The following is a 15353-nucleotide window of genomic DNA, read 5'->3' on the forward strand; positions in this document are numbered from 1 at the left end:
ATTCGGTTGTATTAATGTTATTGTTGTTATCCGTCGAATTATTATTTTATTTTTATTTTCTCAGAGCGTCGACGACCGACATTACCCCTGCGACGGTCGGTACGTAACTGACCCGCGTGGGACCCTTGTGGGTCCTGGAACCTCACCTGGACGATGACTCGTAACGGTAAACATTGCGCCCGTTTTCTGTGCCTGTAAACAGGAGCACCCGTTTTCTTCTCTGTCAAGACTGAAGTAATTTCAACGTGCCTGTTGTTGGTAATTTGCCAGGTGTGAAGGTGTAGGGTCTGGTCTCTATGAGGGCGACAGGGTGTTAGATTTTGTTTGAAGGGTAGAATTTTGTGGAATAAATTTGTGATGTTAAATAGAATTAACTTTATAGAAACAATCGTATTAATATCAAAATAACTTTTAGATTACAATTGAATGGTTGACCTCACGGACTCAGCCAAGTCCGTGGCCTCTTATCTGTAATTCCTCGAGCTGTAAGAGAGAGAGAGAGAGAGAGAGAGAGAGAGAGAGAGAGAGAGAGAGAGAGAGAGAGAGAGAGAGAGAGAGTGAGTGATAGTGATAGTGATAGTGATAGAGAGAGAGAGAGAGTGAGTGAGTGATAGTGATAGTGATAGTGATAGAGAGAGAGAAAGAGATGACAGGGAGGAAGTGATCAGATCCTATCCCCACCTGCACAATGCCATACTGTACACCTCCACTGCCGTCTTTCACAATAAGGATATCGAGTCGTATTTTATCGTTCTTAATGAAGTTTCTTTGTTATTCATTTCTAGTATACAACCCCAAAAAAGCCAAATCAACTGTCAAGTGTGAACTTGTCAACCATCTACGGAACCACAAACATCGAGACCTTGGTGCTCTTGTCTGTGTAAACAAGGATAGATTGAGCACCGATGTATGGACTGGCTATAAAGATCTGGGAGGTCCCCCGCCCCTTCCACCTTTCCCACTGGTAACGGGAATCATGTAGTGACCTACGTAGCGAAATGTCTCATTAACACCTGGGGGCAACCACCTCTTGTATGTCTACGCTATGTTTAATTTGTATATTATTATTTGGGGGGGGGGAGGGCAGGAACCTTGTTAGGCGTAAAGAGGTCCTCTGAGGTCAGGGCCAGGCTGCCCGCGGTCACCTAACCAGCTACTGGCCACACCAGAGCCACTACTAGCATACCCGTCACTGCGTGCAAGCATTTCACAATTAATTATTTATCACTTTACATGTCGATAACAATATCGTTAACAATTACAATAAAAAATCAAAGTAGTTGTATTTATATTAAGTTAAGAATATGCTCAAATTGTTTAAGAACATATTCTCAGTGTTTACATAATAATGAGAATGGCTGGGAGCGCGGGATCCTCACCACCAGCGCTGGGGCGAGACGCCTGTCGTGGTAGAATGCGCCCCGCCGCTGCCGCCCATACTCCTGGACGTCGGCGAGTTCAACGCTCGGACACCGGGCCGGGCCGCCGCCATGGGCTGGGTCGTCTCCCAACTCTCCTGGTGACTGTGACACGTCTCCTTCTTGTCTCCTCTATGTCTCCTCTATCACAGTTCTCTAAACATAACATTTACTCTTGAAGGTAAAGAATCGTTCCTTAGGGAAGCCAACAAGGAGAGTCATTTTAAATGTGGGATATGGTCGCGCCTTCGAGTCTGGTGGGACATAATCAGCGCGAGCTCCCAGGGCTCTGCGGTAATACTGTCCCAAGGTTGACTGTTCTGCTGCGCCAGAAATATGAAGTCAAATAAAAATAAGGGTGAGAGCGTGAGACGGATATGAGATGAGAGCGGTTGAACAGGTTGTAGCTACATCCTCAGTACCGTTATGGCGGGTCAGGGGGAGGTGGTTCTGCGTGTACTCACCTATTTGTGCTTGCGGGGGATGAACTCTGGCTCTTTGGTCCCGAATAAGAGCCTGTTTGTGTGTGTTTGTGTACATTCCATGTGTCCACGTGTATGCCTATCATATGTGTGTGTGGCCATCCCACATGTCTATCCACCCAGTGTGTGTCCGTTAATTCATGTATCCTACATGTATATGTGTCTACCCCAGGTGTGTTGTGCATGTGTCCATCCTTCACGCGCACGGGTACTTGCGTGTGTGTGTGTGTGTGTGTGTGTGTGTGTGTGTGTGTGTGTGTGTGTGTGTGTGTGTGTGTGTGTGTGTGTGTGTGTGTGTGTGTGTGTGTGTCCGCCGCCACCCCGTGCCAGTCGACCTGAAGCAGTGGTGACGGGCACACAAGGGGCTCCTGTTTTTACCGTTCCACTTGGTGGTGTTATCACTATATTCAATAAGAACAAGGTGAGGATAAGAGACACAAAAGTGCACACACTTCGTAGTCATTTGAACGGCTAAAAAACACCATTTAACAGTGAAATGACGAGCATATCTAACTATATATCTTCACTTGCTTCTCCGATCCGTCGAGTCTCTGTAATTTCCGGATACGAAGAATATTTAGAGTAAATATCATGTTTAATCCCGCGTGGTAACACACGCAAATATAGTCAAGGATAGTGGGAAAACAAGTAATGTTTTTTGTAAGTTTAATTAGTTTATTATTGCGCCCAACAGGTAATGTTTCTTGTAAGTTTAATTAGTTAATTATTGCGTCCAAACCCATGCTGTAGATGGTGTCTGAAAGGTGACATTGGCTGGTGTGTTGCGTGTAAAGGGACGCCAAGAATGTGGAGCCAACTGGAAACAGGTTCTCATATTTCGCGATTTGCATGATGACTACAGTTTGGCAGTGTCTCGCCGGCTTTAGTTCGTAGTGTAGACACTAGTTTGTAATTGTTTTATCTATATTTTTGTCTACGTGTACATGCGTGTGTATGCCTGCGTATGTGTACATACCTGTATATTCCTGTGTATTTCTGCGTATGTGTACATGGCAGTATATTCCTGTGTATGTGTACATACCTGTATATTCTTGTGTATATGTACATGCCTGTATATTCTTGTATATGTGTACATACCTGTATATTCCTGCGCATGTGTACATACCTGTATATTCCTGCGCATGTGTACATACCTGAATATTCCTGCGCATGTGTACACGCCTGTATCTTCCTGTGAATGTATACACTTATCGTCAGGATCCCTCGCCGCCCCTCGCCCAGGATGGTGTTCCCAGGCATCATAAGGAGAGTAAACAAGACGCTGCCAGCCCTTCTCCAGACAATAGTCATAATCTGCCTCCTTCACTTCCTGACTCAGGTGAGGACACACACACAAGAGGGATATCCTATTGCTCTTGTGGGATTTTTTAGGAATCATAGTTTATACATTCAGATATTTTTGTTTGTCTATTGGAAGTGAAACATGTATATAGAGCAAGAATATAAGATATAGTTTGTAAGGGATCCACATCCACGAAGAAGAAAATTAAGAGTTGACCAGACCACACACTAGAAATTGAAGAGACGACGACGTTTCGAATGGTCCAGGACGGACCGAAACGTCGTCGTCTCTTCAATTTCTAGTGTGTGGTCTGGTCAACATACTTCAGCCACGTTATTGTGGCTCATCGCCTGCATAAGAAAATTAAGAGTGTTCAGAGAAGACCTTTTGGATTCTCACTGTAATCTGTAATCATTCTTTGTAATATAATTGTTTATTATATCATGTAACCTTAGTTTAAATGGCCAGTTTTTGACGTGGTATAAGATGTGATAATTCAGCGTGTCGCTGGACCGGCCAACAGCCTGGTTGACAAGTCCAGCAATGACGAGGCCTGGTCGAGGACCGGGCCGCGAGGACGATAAGCCCCGAAATCATCGCAAGCTAACCACAAGGTATATCAAGACCCCCTCCTCCCCCCTCCCAAGGTGGAACTACTAACCCTGCCCAGGAGGCAACCCCACAACATGCTGATATAGATACAAAAAAAAAAAAAAAAAAAAAAAAAAGATACCTATTTAGTGCTAGTGAAGAGGAGTATTCTAGTGAGTCTTTGTCCACACTCTTTACGGCTCGAGTTCGAGTACTCGTTGTCAAGTACTCGAACTGACAGTACAGGTCAGCCTATATGGGATCTATATATATTTATTTTTGTATTTATGTTGTTAAATATGATCGAAAAAGTAAGAGTAATAATTCTAACACGAATTTTCTCAATATTTCTTATGTTTCTTTTCACTGTCGATGGTAATTGAAAAATCAATTTTCCAAAATTCATTTTTATTTCTAGTCTGACGCGACGCTTGAACGCGTTTCGTAATAACTTATTGCATTTTCAAAGACTTTAGTTTACACACACACAACTGTAACCTGAAAACACTAAACAGAGTTTTACTTAATGCTAACATTGAACAGCTTGTCTTATATACTCGCATTTGGGTGAGGTGATTTATATATACAAGAGTTCTTACATTCTTGTACAGCCACTAGCACGTATAGCGTTTCGGGCAGGTCCTTAATCCTAATTTTCACACACACATTTTCCCAGGAAGCAGCCCGTAGCAGCTGTCTAATTCTCAGGTACCTGTTTATTGCTAGATGAACAGGAACATCAGGGTGAAAGAAACTCTGCCCATTTGTTTCCGCCTCCGCCGGGGATCGAACCCGGAACTTTAGGACTACGAATCCCGTTCGCTGTCCACTCATAATGAAAGCCTGTGAAAAATGTCAATTCCCAGTATCAAATAACAGTGGCAGTTATATACGAGAACTATTAATTGTTATTAAATTAGCATTATTATTATTTTATAATAGTTATAATTGCGAAGATAAATTACTATTAATTTTTCCCCAGGGCATTCTCACCAAAATTAATAAGAAGTTTCACCTGAGTCGGTACAGTCACTCAGACGCCACCACCCAGCGGTCGATGGGTCGAGCTTCAACACGCATTGGTGGAGGCTTCAGCCGGCGTCCTCGACCCGCACGCGGGCGCAGCTCCTCCACCTCCACCACAACCACCACCACCACCACCACAACCACCCCATTGCCGCCACCACCTGACGACGTCATGGAGCAGGAACATCAACGACGCCTCGAGACGCTGCACACAGCTTGTGCCAGGTAGGTCTTAGGTCTTTGCCTGAGGTCTTTGCTCAGTCCTGTGGCCCTCAACCATTCCTGGTATGAGAGTCGACTTAGTTCTGGGATGATTTTTGTCGCTCTGTGTTAAACTTTTGAAGGCGGAGTCTCCATGCTTGGCTACAGTAGTCTTGATGGGCGCGCATCAGGGACTTGTTCATTTGAATAGCTGCTTTCTCTTCCTTATAGTCATAGATTTGTTCGACTTTTCTTAGGGTTTTGCTAGACTTTTTTTTTAACTGCAGCTCCCACTTGTTATGCAACTTTCTGTGACTGGTGGAGTCTAGCTCTTGGTTCCCCTTCTTCATCTACATTCTACATGGTAGTGTTGTTGATATGATAGTTGTGATGTGCAGCTTTATGAGCTACATTGATGGTCTTGCATTTTTCAACATTGAAAAGCATTTTCCAATTTTCTGACATATTTGTGGAGTTCATGTAGATCTCTTTGTCATTGATGCATATGACAAAAAGGGTCGGCTCCCAGATGGAACCTTGCGGTACTCCACTCACCACGTTTTTCTAATCAGATTCATTTCCATTCAGGACGACGTTATCTTTGTTTCATCAGCTGTTTTATCCATTCTAGTATATTACCAATTATTCCATATGCATGCGGTTTCCTTATCAGATTTGCTTGTTTATATCCTTCATCCAATTTGAGATCAAAGTGTGTTCCCATACTTAGTTTGAATTTGTTGCTGTTGAACAGATTGTCTTTTCCAATGGAAGACTTTGTTGATAAGTTATTGTAATTATTAAGTGTCTTTTACTAATTTACGCGTAAAATTTACTCTCTTCTAAAAAATTGGCACGAAGGTGTAGTTTGATGTGACCATGTCTCGCTTGAGGGTGAGAAATAGTGGTGGTGGGAGGACTGCTGTACCACTGGACATTACTGGTGGGAGGACTGCTGTACCACTGGACATTAGTGGTGGGAGGACTGCTGTACCACTGGACATTAGTGGTGGGAGGACTGCCTTGTACCACTGAACATTACTGGTGGGAGGACTGCTGTACCACTGAACATTAGTGGTGGGAGGACTGTCTTGTACCACTGAACATTACTGGTGGGAGGACTGCCTTGTACCACTGAACATTAGTGGTGGGAGGACTGCCTTGTACCACTGAACATTAGTGGTGGGAGGACTGCCTTGTACCACTGAACATTAGTGGTGGGAGGACTGCCTTGTACCACTGAACATTAGTGGTGGGAGGACTGCCTTGTACCACTGAACATTAGTGGTGGGAGGACTGCCTTGTACCACTGAACATTACTGGTGGGAGGACTGCTGTACCACTGAACATTAGTGGTGGGAGGACTGTCTTGTACCACTGAACATTACTGGTGGGAGGACTGCCTTGTACCACTGAACATTAGTGGTGGGAGGACTGCCTTGTACCACTGAACATTAGTGGTGGGAGGACTGCCTTGTACCACTGAACATTAGTGGTGGGAGGACTGCCTTGTACCACTGAACATTAGTGGTGGGAGGACTGCCTTGTACCACTGAACATTACTGGTGGGAGGACTGCCTTGTACCACTGAACATTAGTGGTGGGAGGACTGTCTTGTACCACTGAACATTACTGGTGGGAGGACTGCCTTGTACCACTGAACATTACTGGTGGGAGGACTGCCTTGTACCACTGAACATTAGTGGTGGGAGGACTGCCTTGTACCACTGAACATTACTGGTGGGAGGACTGCCTTGTACCACTGAACATTAGTGGTGGGAGGACTGCCTTGTACCACTGAACATTAGTGGTGGGAGGACTGCCTTGTACCACTGAACATTAGTGGTGGGAGGACTGCCTTGTACCACTGAACATTAGTGGTGGGAGGACTGCCTTGTACCACTGAACATTAGTGGTGGGAGGACTGTCTTGTACCACTGAACATTTACCCGTGTGTAGACTGTGTTATGCACGGTTTACTTTTATTCTCAATAAACTGTTTTTCCTTATATCTATCTCCTCACTTTTGCTGTTATTAATTTAGACAGCATTTTATAGGCAATCACTCCATGGTATAGACACAGATCTATAAGATCTGTGTCTATTCCTGGATTGTACCTGGAATTGATTCTAGGAGTTCTGCTCTCCATGCCTGGCCCGAGCCCAGGCTTGACATGTGAGAGCTTGGTCCAACAGGCTGTTGCTTGGAACGGCTCGCAGGGCCACATATTCACCACAGCCCGGTTGGTCCAGCACTTCTTATAGAAAACTGTCCAATTTGCTTGATTTTTTATGAATTTCTTTATATTTGTCCTGTTGCTTTTAGTTAAATGGTTGAGAAAGGGAGGAAGATGCAGGTGTGAAGTGTGTGGTGGTGGTGAGGAGAGATGTACTGTATAATAGTGGGAGTGGTACTCGACCAGTGACGCCACTTGACAGTCAGCCTATGGTGTTGGAGAGGACCTTATTGGGCTCAAGTTTATGAAGAGACTAACTGTAGGTCATTCTTGGCTGTAATTAAAATGCTGTATATCCAATGTTACATTATACTGAATTAAGCCTGAAATGTGCACTACTACTGTACAACATGTGAATACACACAGAAATCACAATAGCGTGATGCATCAAATGAACAAATCCACAAGGGCCGTGATGAGGGTTCGAACCTACTTGTGGGATCATCCCGGGCGTAAGTTCGAACCCTCATCACGGCCCTTGTGGATTTGTTCATTAACATGTGAAATGTTCTCGTTGCAGGTGGAACTTGGGACTGTGGTCAAGTAACAAGAGCACAAATATAAGCGCTGATGTCATGGCTACGCTGGCCACTATGCCAAAGTCGCCTCTATACCAAGCACTATTGGTATCAGAGAAACATCATCTAGCTGTGTGTCCGGCAGCCCGGAATGGGATCCAGTGGCTTGCACGGCGTCTTCTTCGGCTTACAGGCAGGTTCGAGGAACACCAGTTACACAGACTTCATGAGCCTCCAGCTGCTATCGCCAGACACAATTTTCCATATTTAAGCTCGTGGGAAAAGTATCCAATTGTGCTGGCAAAATCTTTGACAATCTTAATGGCCCGCCATCCTTTTGATCGCCTTCTAGCCTCTTACCGCCATATATTAGAGGACCCAGAGAAAAATCCTCACGGATATTTGCACTACGGACGCCGTATTGTTCGAACCTACCGTCAGGCACCAGGCCACGGCAAAGGGCCAACCTTTGAGGAATTTGTCAGGTTTTTATTGGCACACGACACACACCACCTGGAAGACGCATGGCAGCCCACGATGCGCCGCTGTACACCTTGCCATATAGGATACAACATGGTCACTAAATACGAGACCCTCTGGAATGATGTACAGTGGGCGTGGAAAAGAGCTGGTTTTGGGACACTCAACACCACTGACTACGTTGTCTACACCCTCACTCCAGAGATACGGAGGCAATACTTCTCAGAACTCACTTTAACACAGGTTTTAGAGTTGTTCAAAAAATACAAAATGGACTTTCAGCTTTATGGCTATACATTGGAGGAGCATATGGCCTATGCTAAACCTGGAGAAGAGGCAATAGACCCCGCCCTTTTGGTCGATATTCCTCGAGTAAGCCCTTACCACCTACAGGATGTGCAGGAGCAGTCACAGGAGCAAGCACTACTGAAGGTAGATCACGAGAATACAGGAAGGGAACAAGTACCATACCCAGAACCAGACAGCTCTAACACGGGTCTCGCCTTAACGGGTGAAAGGCACGCAGCTGTTGAGGTCAGCAATGATATAGAACCTCCCAAGGACAATTGGCAATTCCAAAATGGGGCAAGAGCCAGTTAATAAAACTATCGTCAAAAATGAGTGGCTCCTAGAATCTTCAAATGAGAGGTATGTTTTAATTTTAAATCATTTATTTTTAGTATAGTAGTTGGAAACAAAATGTTGACCAGACCACACACTAGAAGATGAAGAGACGACGACGTTTCGGTCCGTCCTGTACCATTATTAAGTCGATTGTGATGAGACTCATGGACGGTAGAGCAACGGTCTCGCTTCACGCAGGTCAGCGTTCGATCCCCGACCGTCCACAAGTGGTTGGACACCATTCCTCCCCCACCGTCCCATCCCAAATCCTGACCCCTTCCAGCTGCTATATAGTCGTAATGGATTGGTGCTTTCTCCTCATAGTTCCTATCCTATCATACTAATCTGGTTCACACTTCTGCTTCTAATGCTGCTGGTGTCTACTATATTTCCTGTTCGTCTTGTCCTCACCTATACTTTGGTGAGGACAATTACACCTTGTCCTCACCATACACTTAACACATTAAGTGTATAAGGCCGTACTCTTAATGGCAGACTTAAAGAACACAGAACAAGTTTTAAATCTGCAGACACTAACAATACTCTCTTCAGTCATGTAAGGGATTCTAATCATTCTATTGATTGGTCTTCTTCTAAAATAATCTTTCCTGCCTCTACTCTACACAGACGCCGTCTTGTTGCTCTGATACACAACCTACCCAACATGACCCTGAGTCCTGGCTTTGTTGCTGTTGACTCTTCCCTCTCACAGTATATACTCAAATGTTCTAAACTTTCTAACAAACGTGACCTAACATAAGCCTACCCTTCCCTTTTTTTCTCTATTTCTTTCTCTTCCTTTTCTTACATTCCCATTCTTACTTCTGTTATTACCCCTCTTTCACCCATTTTTTACACCTATCCCTCTTTATTTTATAAAGCCGAATGTGATAATGGTCTTGACTGACTTGATAACGGTCCAGGACGGACCGAAACGTGGTCGTCTCCTCATCTTCTGGTGTGTGGTCTGGTCTTCATATCTTCAGCCACGTTATTGTGACTCGTCGTCGTCAGTATAGTACAGTATAATATAACCTGAACTTGTGGACAAAAAATTAGATCACTTTATTCAACAGTTAAAAGTGCAATACACAATTACTGTACATTATTTTATACTTCTAAAATCTTGGTGGGAAACATTGAACAGTAAAGCCAACACTAAAATTAAACATTCTAGTTTTAGATGTTTTTAAAGACAGACTCCATCATCAAGTTCAATTCAACTTGATGATGGAGTCTGTCTTTAAATGTCTCCATCATTAGTGGATGAAAGCACAGAAGTTAAGAAGGAAATTCACGGTGAAACACTACTCTTTGAAAACAAATTTGTGTGATTGAAACTGAAATAAGTTTATTGAGATATATATACACAAAAGGGGATGAAGTAGCTTAAGTTATTCTCACCTTCACATATGTGTTTTAAGCACAGGATTTCATTAATACACCACAAATTTGTTAATTCAGCCATTTTTTTTTAGGTTAAATGATGTAATAAGTATTCAGAAATGATGTATTTCACTGTGTACAGGATTCTCATGTACAATTATATTTTATAATAAAATTATGAGCATTTTTTATTTTTAAACCCATTTGCACTGGTTATTCCATTCACCTCTGAATACTGTGTAATAGTTGCATTAGTGCAACTATTACACATTATCATTAGTGCATTCAGAATGTAACACAATTTTGTACAGAACTTTCTTTGTAAGTTAAACTTGTTGGTTCCGGGTCCTCATTCTTCTTTTACAGATATTCATTCTTTTCAGACAAGGAAACCAATGGGAATTCTGACCACTAAGTCATTGTGATGTCCTACATTATACTCTAGAAGAGAATGATTATAGTTATAATCTACAAGAAAATGAGGAAAGTGAAGCAGCTGAAAAACCTGATTTTAGGAGAGGACATTATGAGGAACTTAGAAAGGTCTTTAATGAATTTCATTGGGAAGACTTTAGGCAAGGAAGTAAATGAGATGTTTGTCAACTTTTGTGAAATAAACGATAAAGGCACAACAAAATTTATACTAAAACAAAGATGCAGAACAAGGAAACAGGATTGGTTCATGTAATGTTTAGCCAGGAAGAGAAACTAATGTGTGCTCCACATGGCTTTATTCCAACAACAACAAACAATGACGTCACCGGTATACGTTACATGACTTACTATTTACAATGCTCATAAACAAAACAGCATCTGCTCAAAACATAATACACCTAACCTACAATGTAGTACTGTACTTATTTTTTTTTTTTTGAGATATATACAAGAGTTGTTACATTCTCGTACAGCCACTAGTACGCGTAGCGTTTCGGGCAGGTCCCTGGAATACGATCCCCGCCGCGAAGAATCGTGAATCCTACAAAATTCCTTATTCCTAACATTCCTCCCCTTTTAATTAAACTCTCCTCTATAGGTTAAGTCTATCAGGCGGTCGAATGACTCTTCCTGATTTCCTCAACTGGGACTCCAGACCTGTTACTTCTGGGGAACCTTCTTCTGAATTACTAACTGCAGAGTCCATAGGGTTAGTTGTATCCACATACATTTTCTAGTTGAATTCTAGCATTAGCATTAACTGGAATTTGTTTGCCTCTCCCAGTCAATCCTAGCAGGCGTTTGTGGTCTCTTCTAGCAAGAAATTTCCTACCCAAGCAGAAAATATCTCAGTTTTTTACAGCATATACCAAAGCTAAGGCTTCTTTGTCTAACTGAGAATAATTCTGTTCTGCAGGAGATCATTTCTTGCTAACAAAATACACTACTTTATCCTAATCATCTACTTCCTGTAATAATACACAGCCTACTCCTATTGGGGAAACATCTACCTCCAGTTTTAAAGAGAGTTTACCAATAAAATTAGTGACCACTGGAGAATCTATAGACTGGTTAATATTCCCGAAGGCCTTCTCCTCTCTTACTGTCCACTTAAATCTAGCTTCTTTTTTCAATAATTCATAAAAGTTAGTTTAGTATATTTATTATTGCACCCCATACCCATCATGTGGGTGGTAGTGGAAAGGTTTACAGAGGCACATAATGGGCTCAGGGACTGAACTCCAGAATTAATTTAGCTAAGCAAGTTACAATCTTGATGAGCGAATTACAAAATTCAATGTACATCGTCACATCATCAATGGGTTCGAGATCGACCACAAGTACAGTTTCTAAATTAAGCAACTGACATGTCAGCTGCTTAATTTAGAAACCGCTGTCCCCCTATCCACTGCTGCCCCCCCCCCCCCATCCAGTGGGCAGCGGTGGATAGGTTAGTCACTTAGTTACTACTTACAATTAGCAAACTGGGGATATTTAGCTAAGATTTCTGGTAGCAGATAATTTTGAATGAAATATTTACACATCTTTGGAACATTTGTTATAGAATTGTCTCTGAATTCACGTATTTTTTCGCGCTCCATCACATTAGTGACGGAGGGTGTGCGAATAATTTTGTTGACACAGTTTACATTTGGTCAGGTCTACCATCAGCAGATAATGAGAATTCCCAGACATACTTGTAACCGAGTCTAAGCCGAGCAGTAGTAACATCTAGAAGTCTGCTGATTTTATTGGATGAACCATAGATGTGTGGCTCCACTTGCATGATAGTATGATGATAGAGGGAATTACTGGTGTCGATGTCACGTTACCTCAGATCTACAAGATTTTGTTGAAGTTCTCGGTGTACTGCTGCTCTCAGATTGCTTATTGACAATCCAAGGTTTTTATACTCAATTTCTCCTTTAAAGGCAGGTTCTTTGGCTAACTCATCAGCTCTATCATGCATTCGGAGGCCAACATGAGATGGGGTCCACATGAAATGGACTCTGTTACCATCATTACTAATTTTGTTATATTTGTGTCTAGCTTCAGACACGAGCATGTTACAGTCTTAAAGAGTTAAGAGCAATTAAGGATGATAAAGAGTCACTTACAATTAATGTATCAATTTTGGAGACTTGTACACCAAAAAGCAAGGCAAATAGTTCGGTCTAAATGGTAGAGGCCCAGTTGTTTATACGGACTCCCCACTCAAAATATAAGCCATCGCCCATTGTCAGGACAACTGCACTTCCAGCTGCACCCGTGGGGCGGTGTAGGGAACCATCAGTGTATATGATTTGAGAGAGAGAATGATCTGTGGACAGAGCATCAATATGGCTTAAGGCGTTGAGCTTTGCCTCAAGACGAAGCTTGGGCTGATCTCTAATTTGCTTCTTTGGTGGAAAGGGAGGGATTAAAATTGGAAAGGGTGTAATCTCCCATGGTGCAGGAAAGTGTTGTTGTTTTCTCTCTTGGTACAAATTATAAATCTGATACATTCTGAGTTGAGTTCCAGTTTTAGTTATCCATTTGGAACAATGGTGACCTTCAATAAAAAAATTCTGGAGGGTTTCTGTGCAAGGATTAGGATGAGTAAGCCTAAGTATTTTTTATACCAATTTGACAGTTAATTTCAGTAAAATGATCAACGACGCTCGGAATATTAAGTTCCTTTCTCATGTTAAGTATCTTTGTGGTACGAGGGCACTCAAGGATTATCCTCAAGGCTTCGTTCTGCAATTTTTCAAGCCCTCCAAGCTTTCTTTCAGGCATCAAAACAAGCAGAGGTGCAGCATAATCAACTAAAGATCTGATAAATGCAAGGTACATCATTTTTACAATTCTGACATTGGCACCATAGCCTGAGTGATAACCTGCAACAGCCTGGAGAGCTCTGAGCCTCTCTTTATACTGACGACATTGTCTGAATACAACAGCACCATACAGTGGCACCTCAAGGCTAAGGTATTTGAATCTATTAACATAGTCAAGCTGGGAGCTATCAGACAGTTGCATCTTGTGAACAGCTCCTCCCTGCCTGCGTGGACGCCGATTGTGTATCTTTGTTTTCTCTGCTGAGATAACTAAACCTTGGTCCTGACATGTGTCTAATACAGAGTTAAGAGTGTTCTGCGTATTAGTATACCCAGTGGTGTGTATCATTATATCATCAGCATAGCAAATGATGTGGACGTTGGGTTTGCTCGGTACAGAGTTTAACAGCGTGTTTATTATGATATTAAATAAGGTAGGACTGAGGACACCTCCCCGTGGAGTACCTAGTTCAAAGTCTCTTGTTACACTCCTCCGCCCCTGGAAAAATACAGATGACTTCCTGTTGGATAAGTAACCCCTGATCCAACAAAGAAGCCGACCACCAATATTCATTCTCGCAAACTCACTCAAGATAACATGTCGGTTTGCAATGTCAAAGGTAGACTTGAGATCTAGGAAGGTGGTATATGACCTGTCAGTGTGCAGGATAAGAAAGGTGGTGTTGCAATGATGCACACTCCTTACATGCATAAAGCCATATATCTGGGGGGATAGCATGGTTCTTATTCTATGGAGGAGACGGTTTAGGACCATTCTCTCGAATGTTTTGCAAATACAGCTAGTAAGGGAAATTGGGCGGAAAGCATTCTCTTGATTTGGCTTGGGAATTGGAATGATTATACTGTTGGTCCAAGAGATAGGAAGTTCCCCAGTAACATAGCTCATATTATACAGCTCAAGCAGGGGATTCCCTGGTACTAAAGGGAGCAGACGCAATATGTCATAAGTGATACCATCTTCACCGGGGGATGTGGCTTTACCTTTGTTTAGGGCCGAAAGTAACTCAAACTCAGTAAATGGCACGTTGCATTCATCTTCCTTGTGGAGCATGAAGTCAACGAGCCTCTCTCGATCTCCGTAACCAGCATTTAACCTGAATTGTGTGTCTGGGGGAAGATTATTGAAGCTAGAGGTGGTTGCCCAAGCATCGACTAACTCGTTTGCTCTGTGTAGAGAGTGAGGGTGTGGTACTTATCGCCTTTAATTCTTTTAATATCCTTCCATGTCTTGCTGAGTGGGGTGTGAGAGTTGAGACTGTTAACAAAAGTTTCCCAGTTATCTTGCCTGAGCTCTGTCATGCACTCCCTCGCCTTGGCTAGGGCTTTCTGAAAGAGCTTTAGCATTGCCGGCGTACGTGTTTCCCTATATGCAAGTCCAATTCTTTTGGCAGTGCGTTTCAATGTACGCAGTTTGGGGTCATTGTAATAGGCATGGTGTTTTTTACTTTTCATATCGTTCTGACTATTGGATGCAGGAGGCCGACCTAAAGGGTCAGCAAACATCTGAATGCTCTGTACTAGACCGTCGTTAAATGTCTGGACTGTGGAGGGATCATAAGTGCTGTACCACTCTGACACATGAGCAGCAAAGTCTTCACGTCGAGCAGGAGGAATACTGTGTCCGATACATAGAGTAGTCAATCTAGGGTGATGATCTGACAACAAATCTGTTACAATAGATAATGTGCACCAGACGTGAGAGACGTTGAAACCAACACAGAGGTATAAAATGCCTCCACAAATATGCGTGGGTTCAAGGTCGCCCACAATCTGCACATCTTGGTGACTATTTAGTAGCGACAGTAATTGATT

At 42.8% G+C, this 15353-nt stretch overlaps 1 protein-coding gene across 4 annotated transcripts in view; it reads left to right on the forward strand.

Moving 5' to 3' along the window:
* Positions 1-11706, forward strand: part of LOC123747890 (carbohydrate sulfotransferase 10) — a 257272-nt gene extending 245566 nt beyond the window's left edge. The window contains exons 1-5 of one of the 4 annotated variants that reach the window (XM_045730102.2): positions 65-166; positions 3119-3239; positions 4777-5045; positions 7779-8904; positions 10650-11705. In XM_045730102.2, the coding sequence (XP_045586058.1) occupies positions 3144-3239; positions 4777-5045; positions 7779-8856 (1443 nt within the window). In that variant the 5' untranslated portion in view covers positions 65-166; positions 3119-3143 and the 3' untranslated portion in view covers positions 8857-8904; positions 10650-11705. Of the gene's footprint in view, positions 1-64; positions 167-2229; positions 2322-3118; positions 3240-4776; positions 5046-7778; positions 10453-10649 lie in introns of those variants that run through there. The other 3 variants (XM_045730103.2, XM_069305770.1, XM_069305772.1) reach the window with 3 other exon arrangements.
* The last annotated feature ends 3647 nt before the right edge of the window (positions 11707-15353 follow it).

Source organism: Procambarus clarkii, chromosome 56, assembly GCF_040958095.1.
Source record: "Procambarus clarkii isolate CNS0578487 chromosome 56, FALCON_Pclarkii_2.0, whole genome shotgun sequence".
Lineage (NCBI taxonomy): Eukaryota > Metazoa > Arthropoda > Malacostraca > Decapoda > Cambaridae > Procambarus > Procambarus clarkii.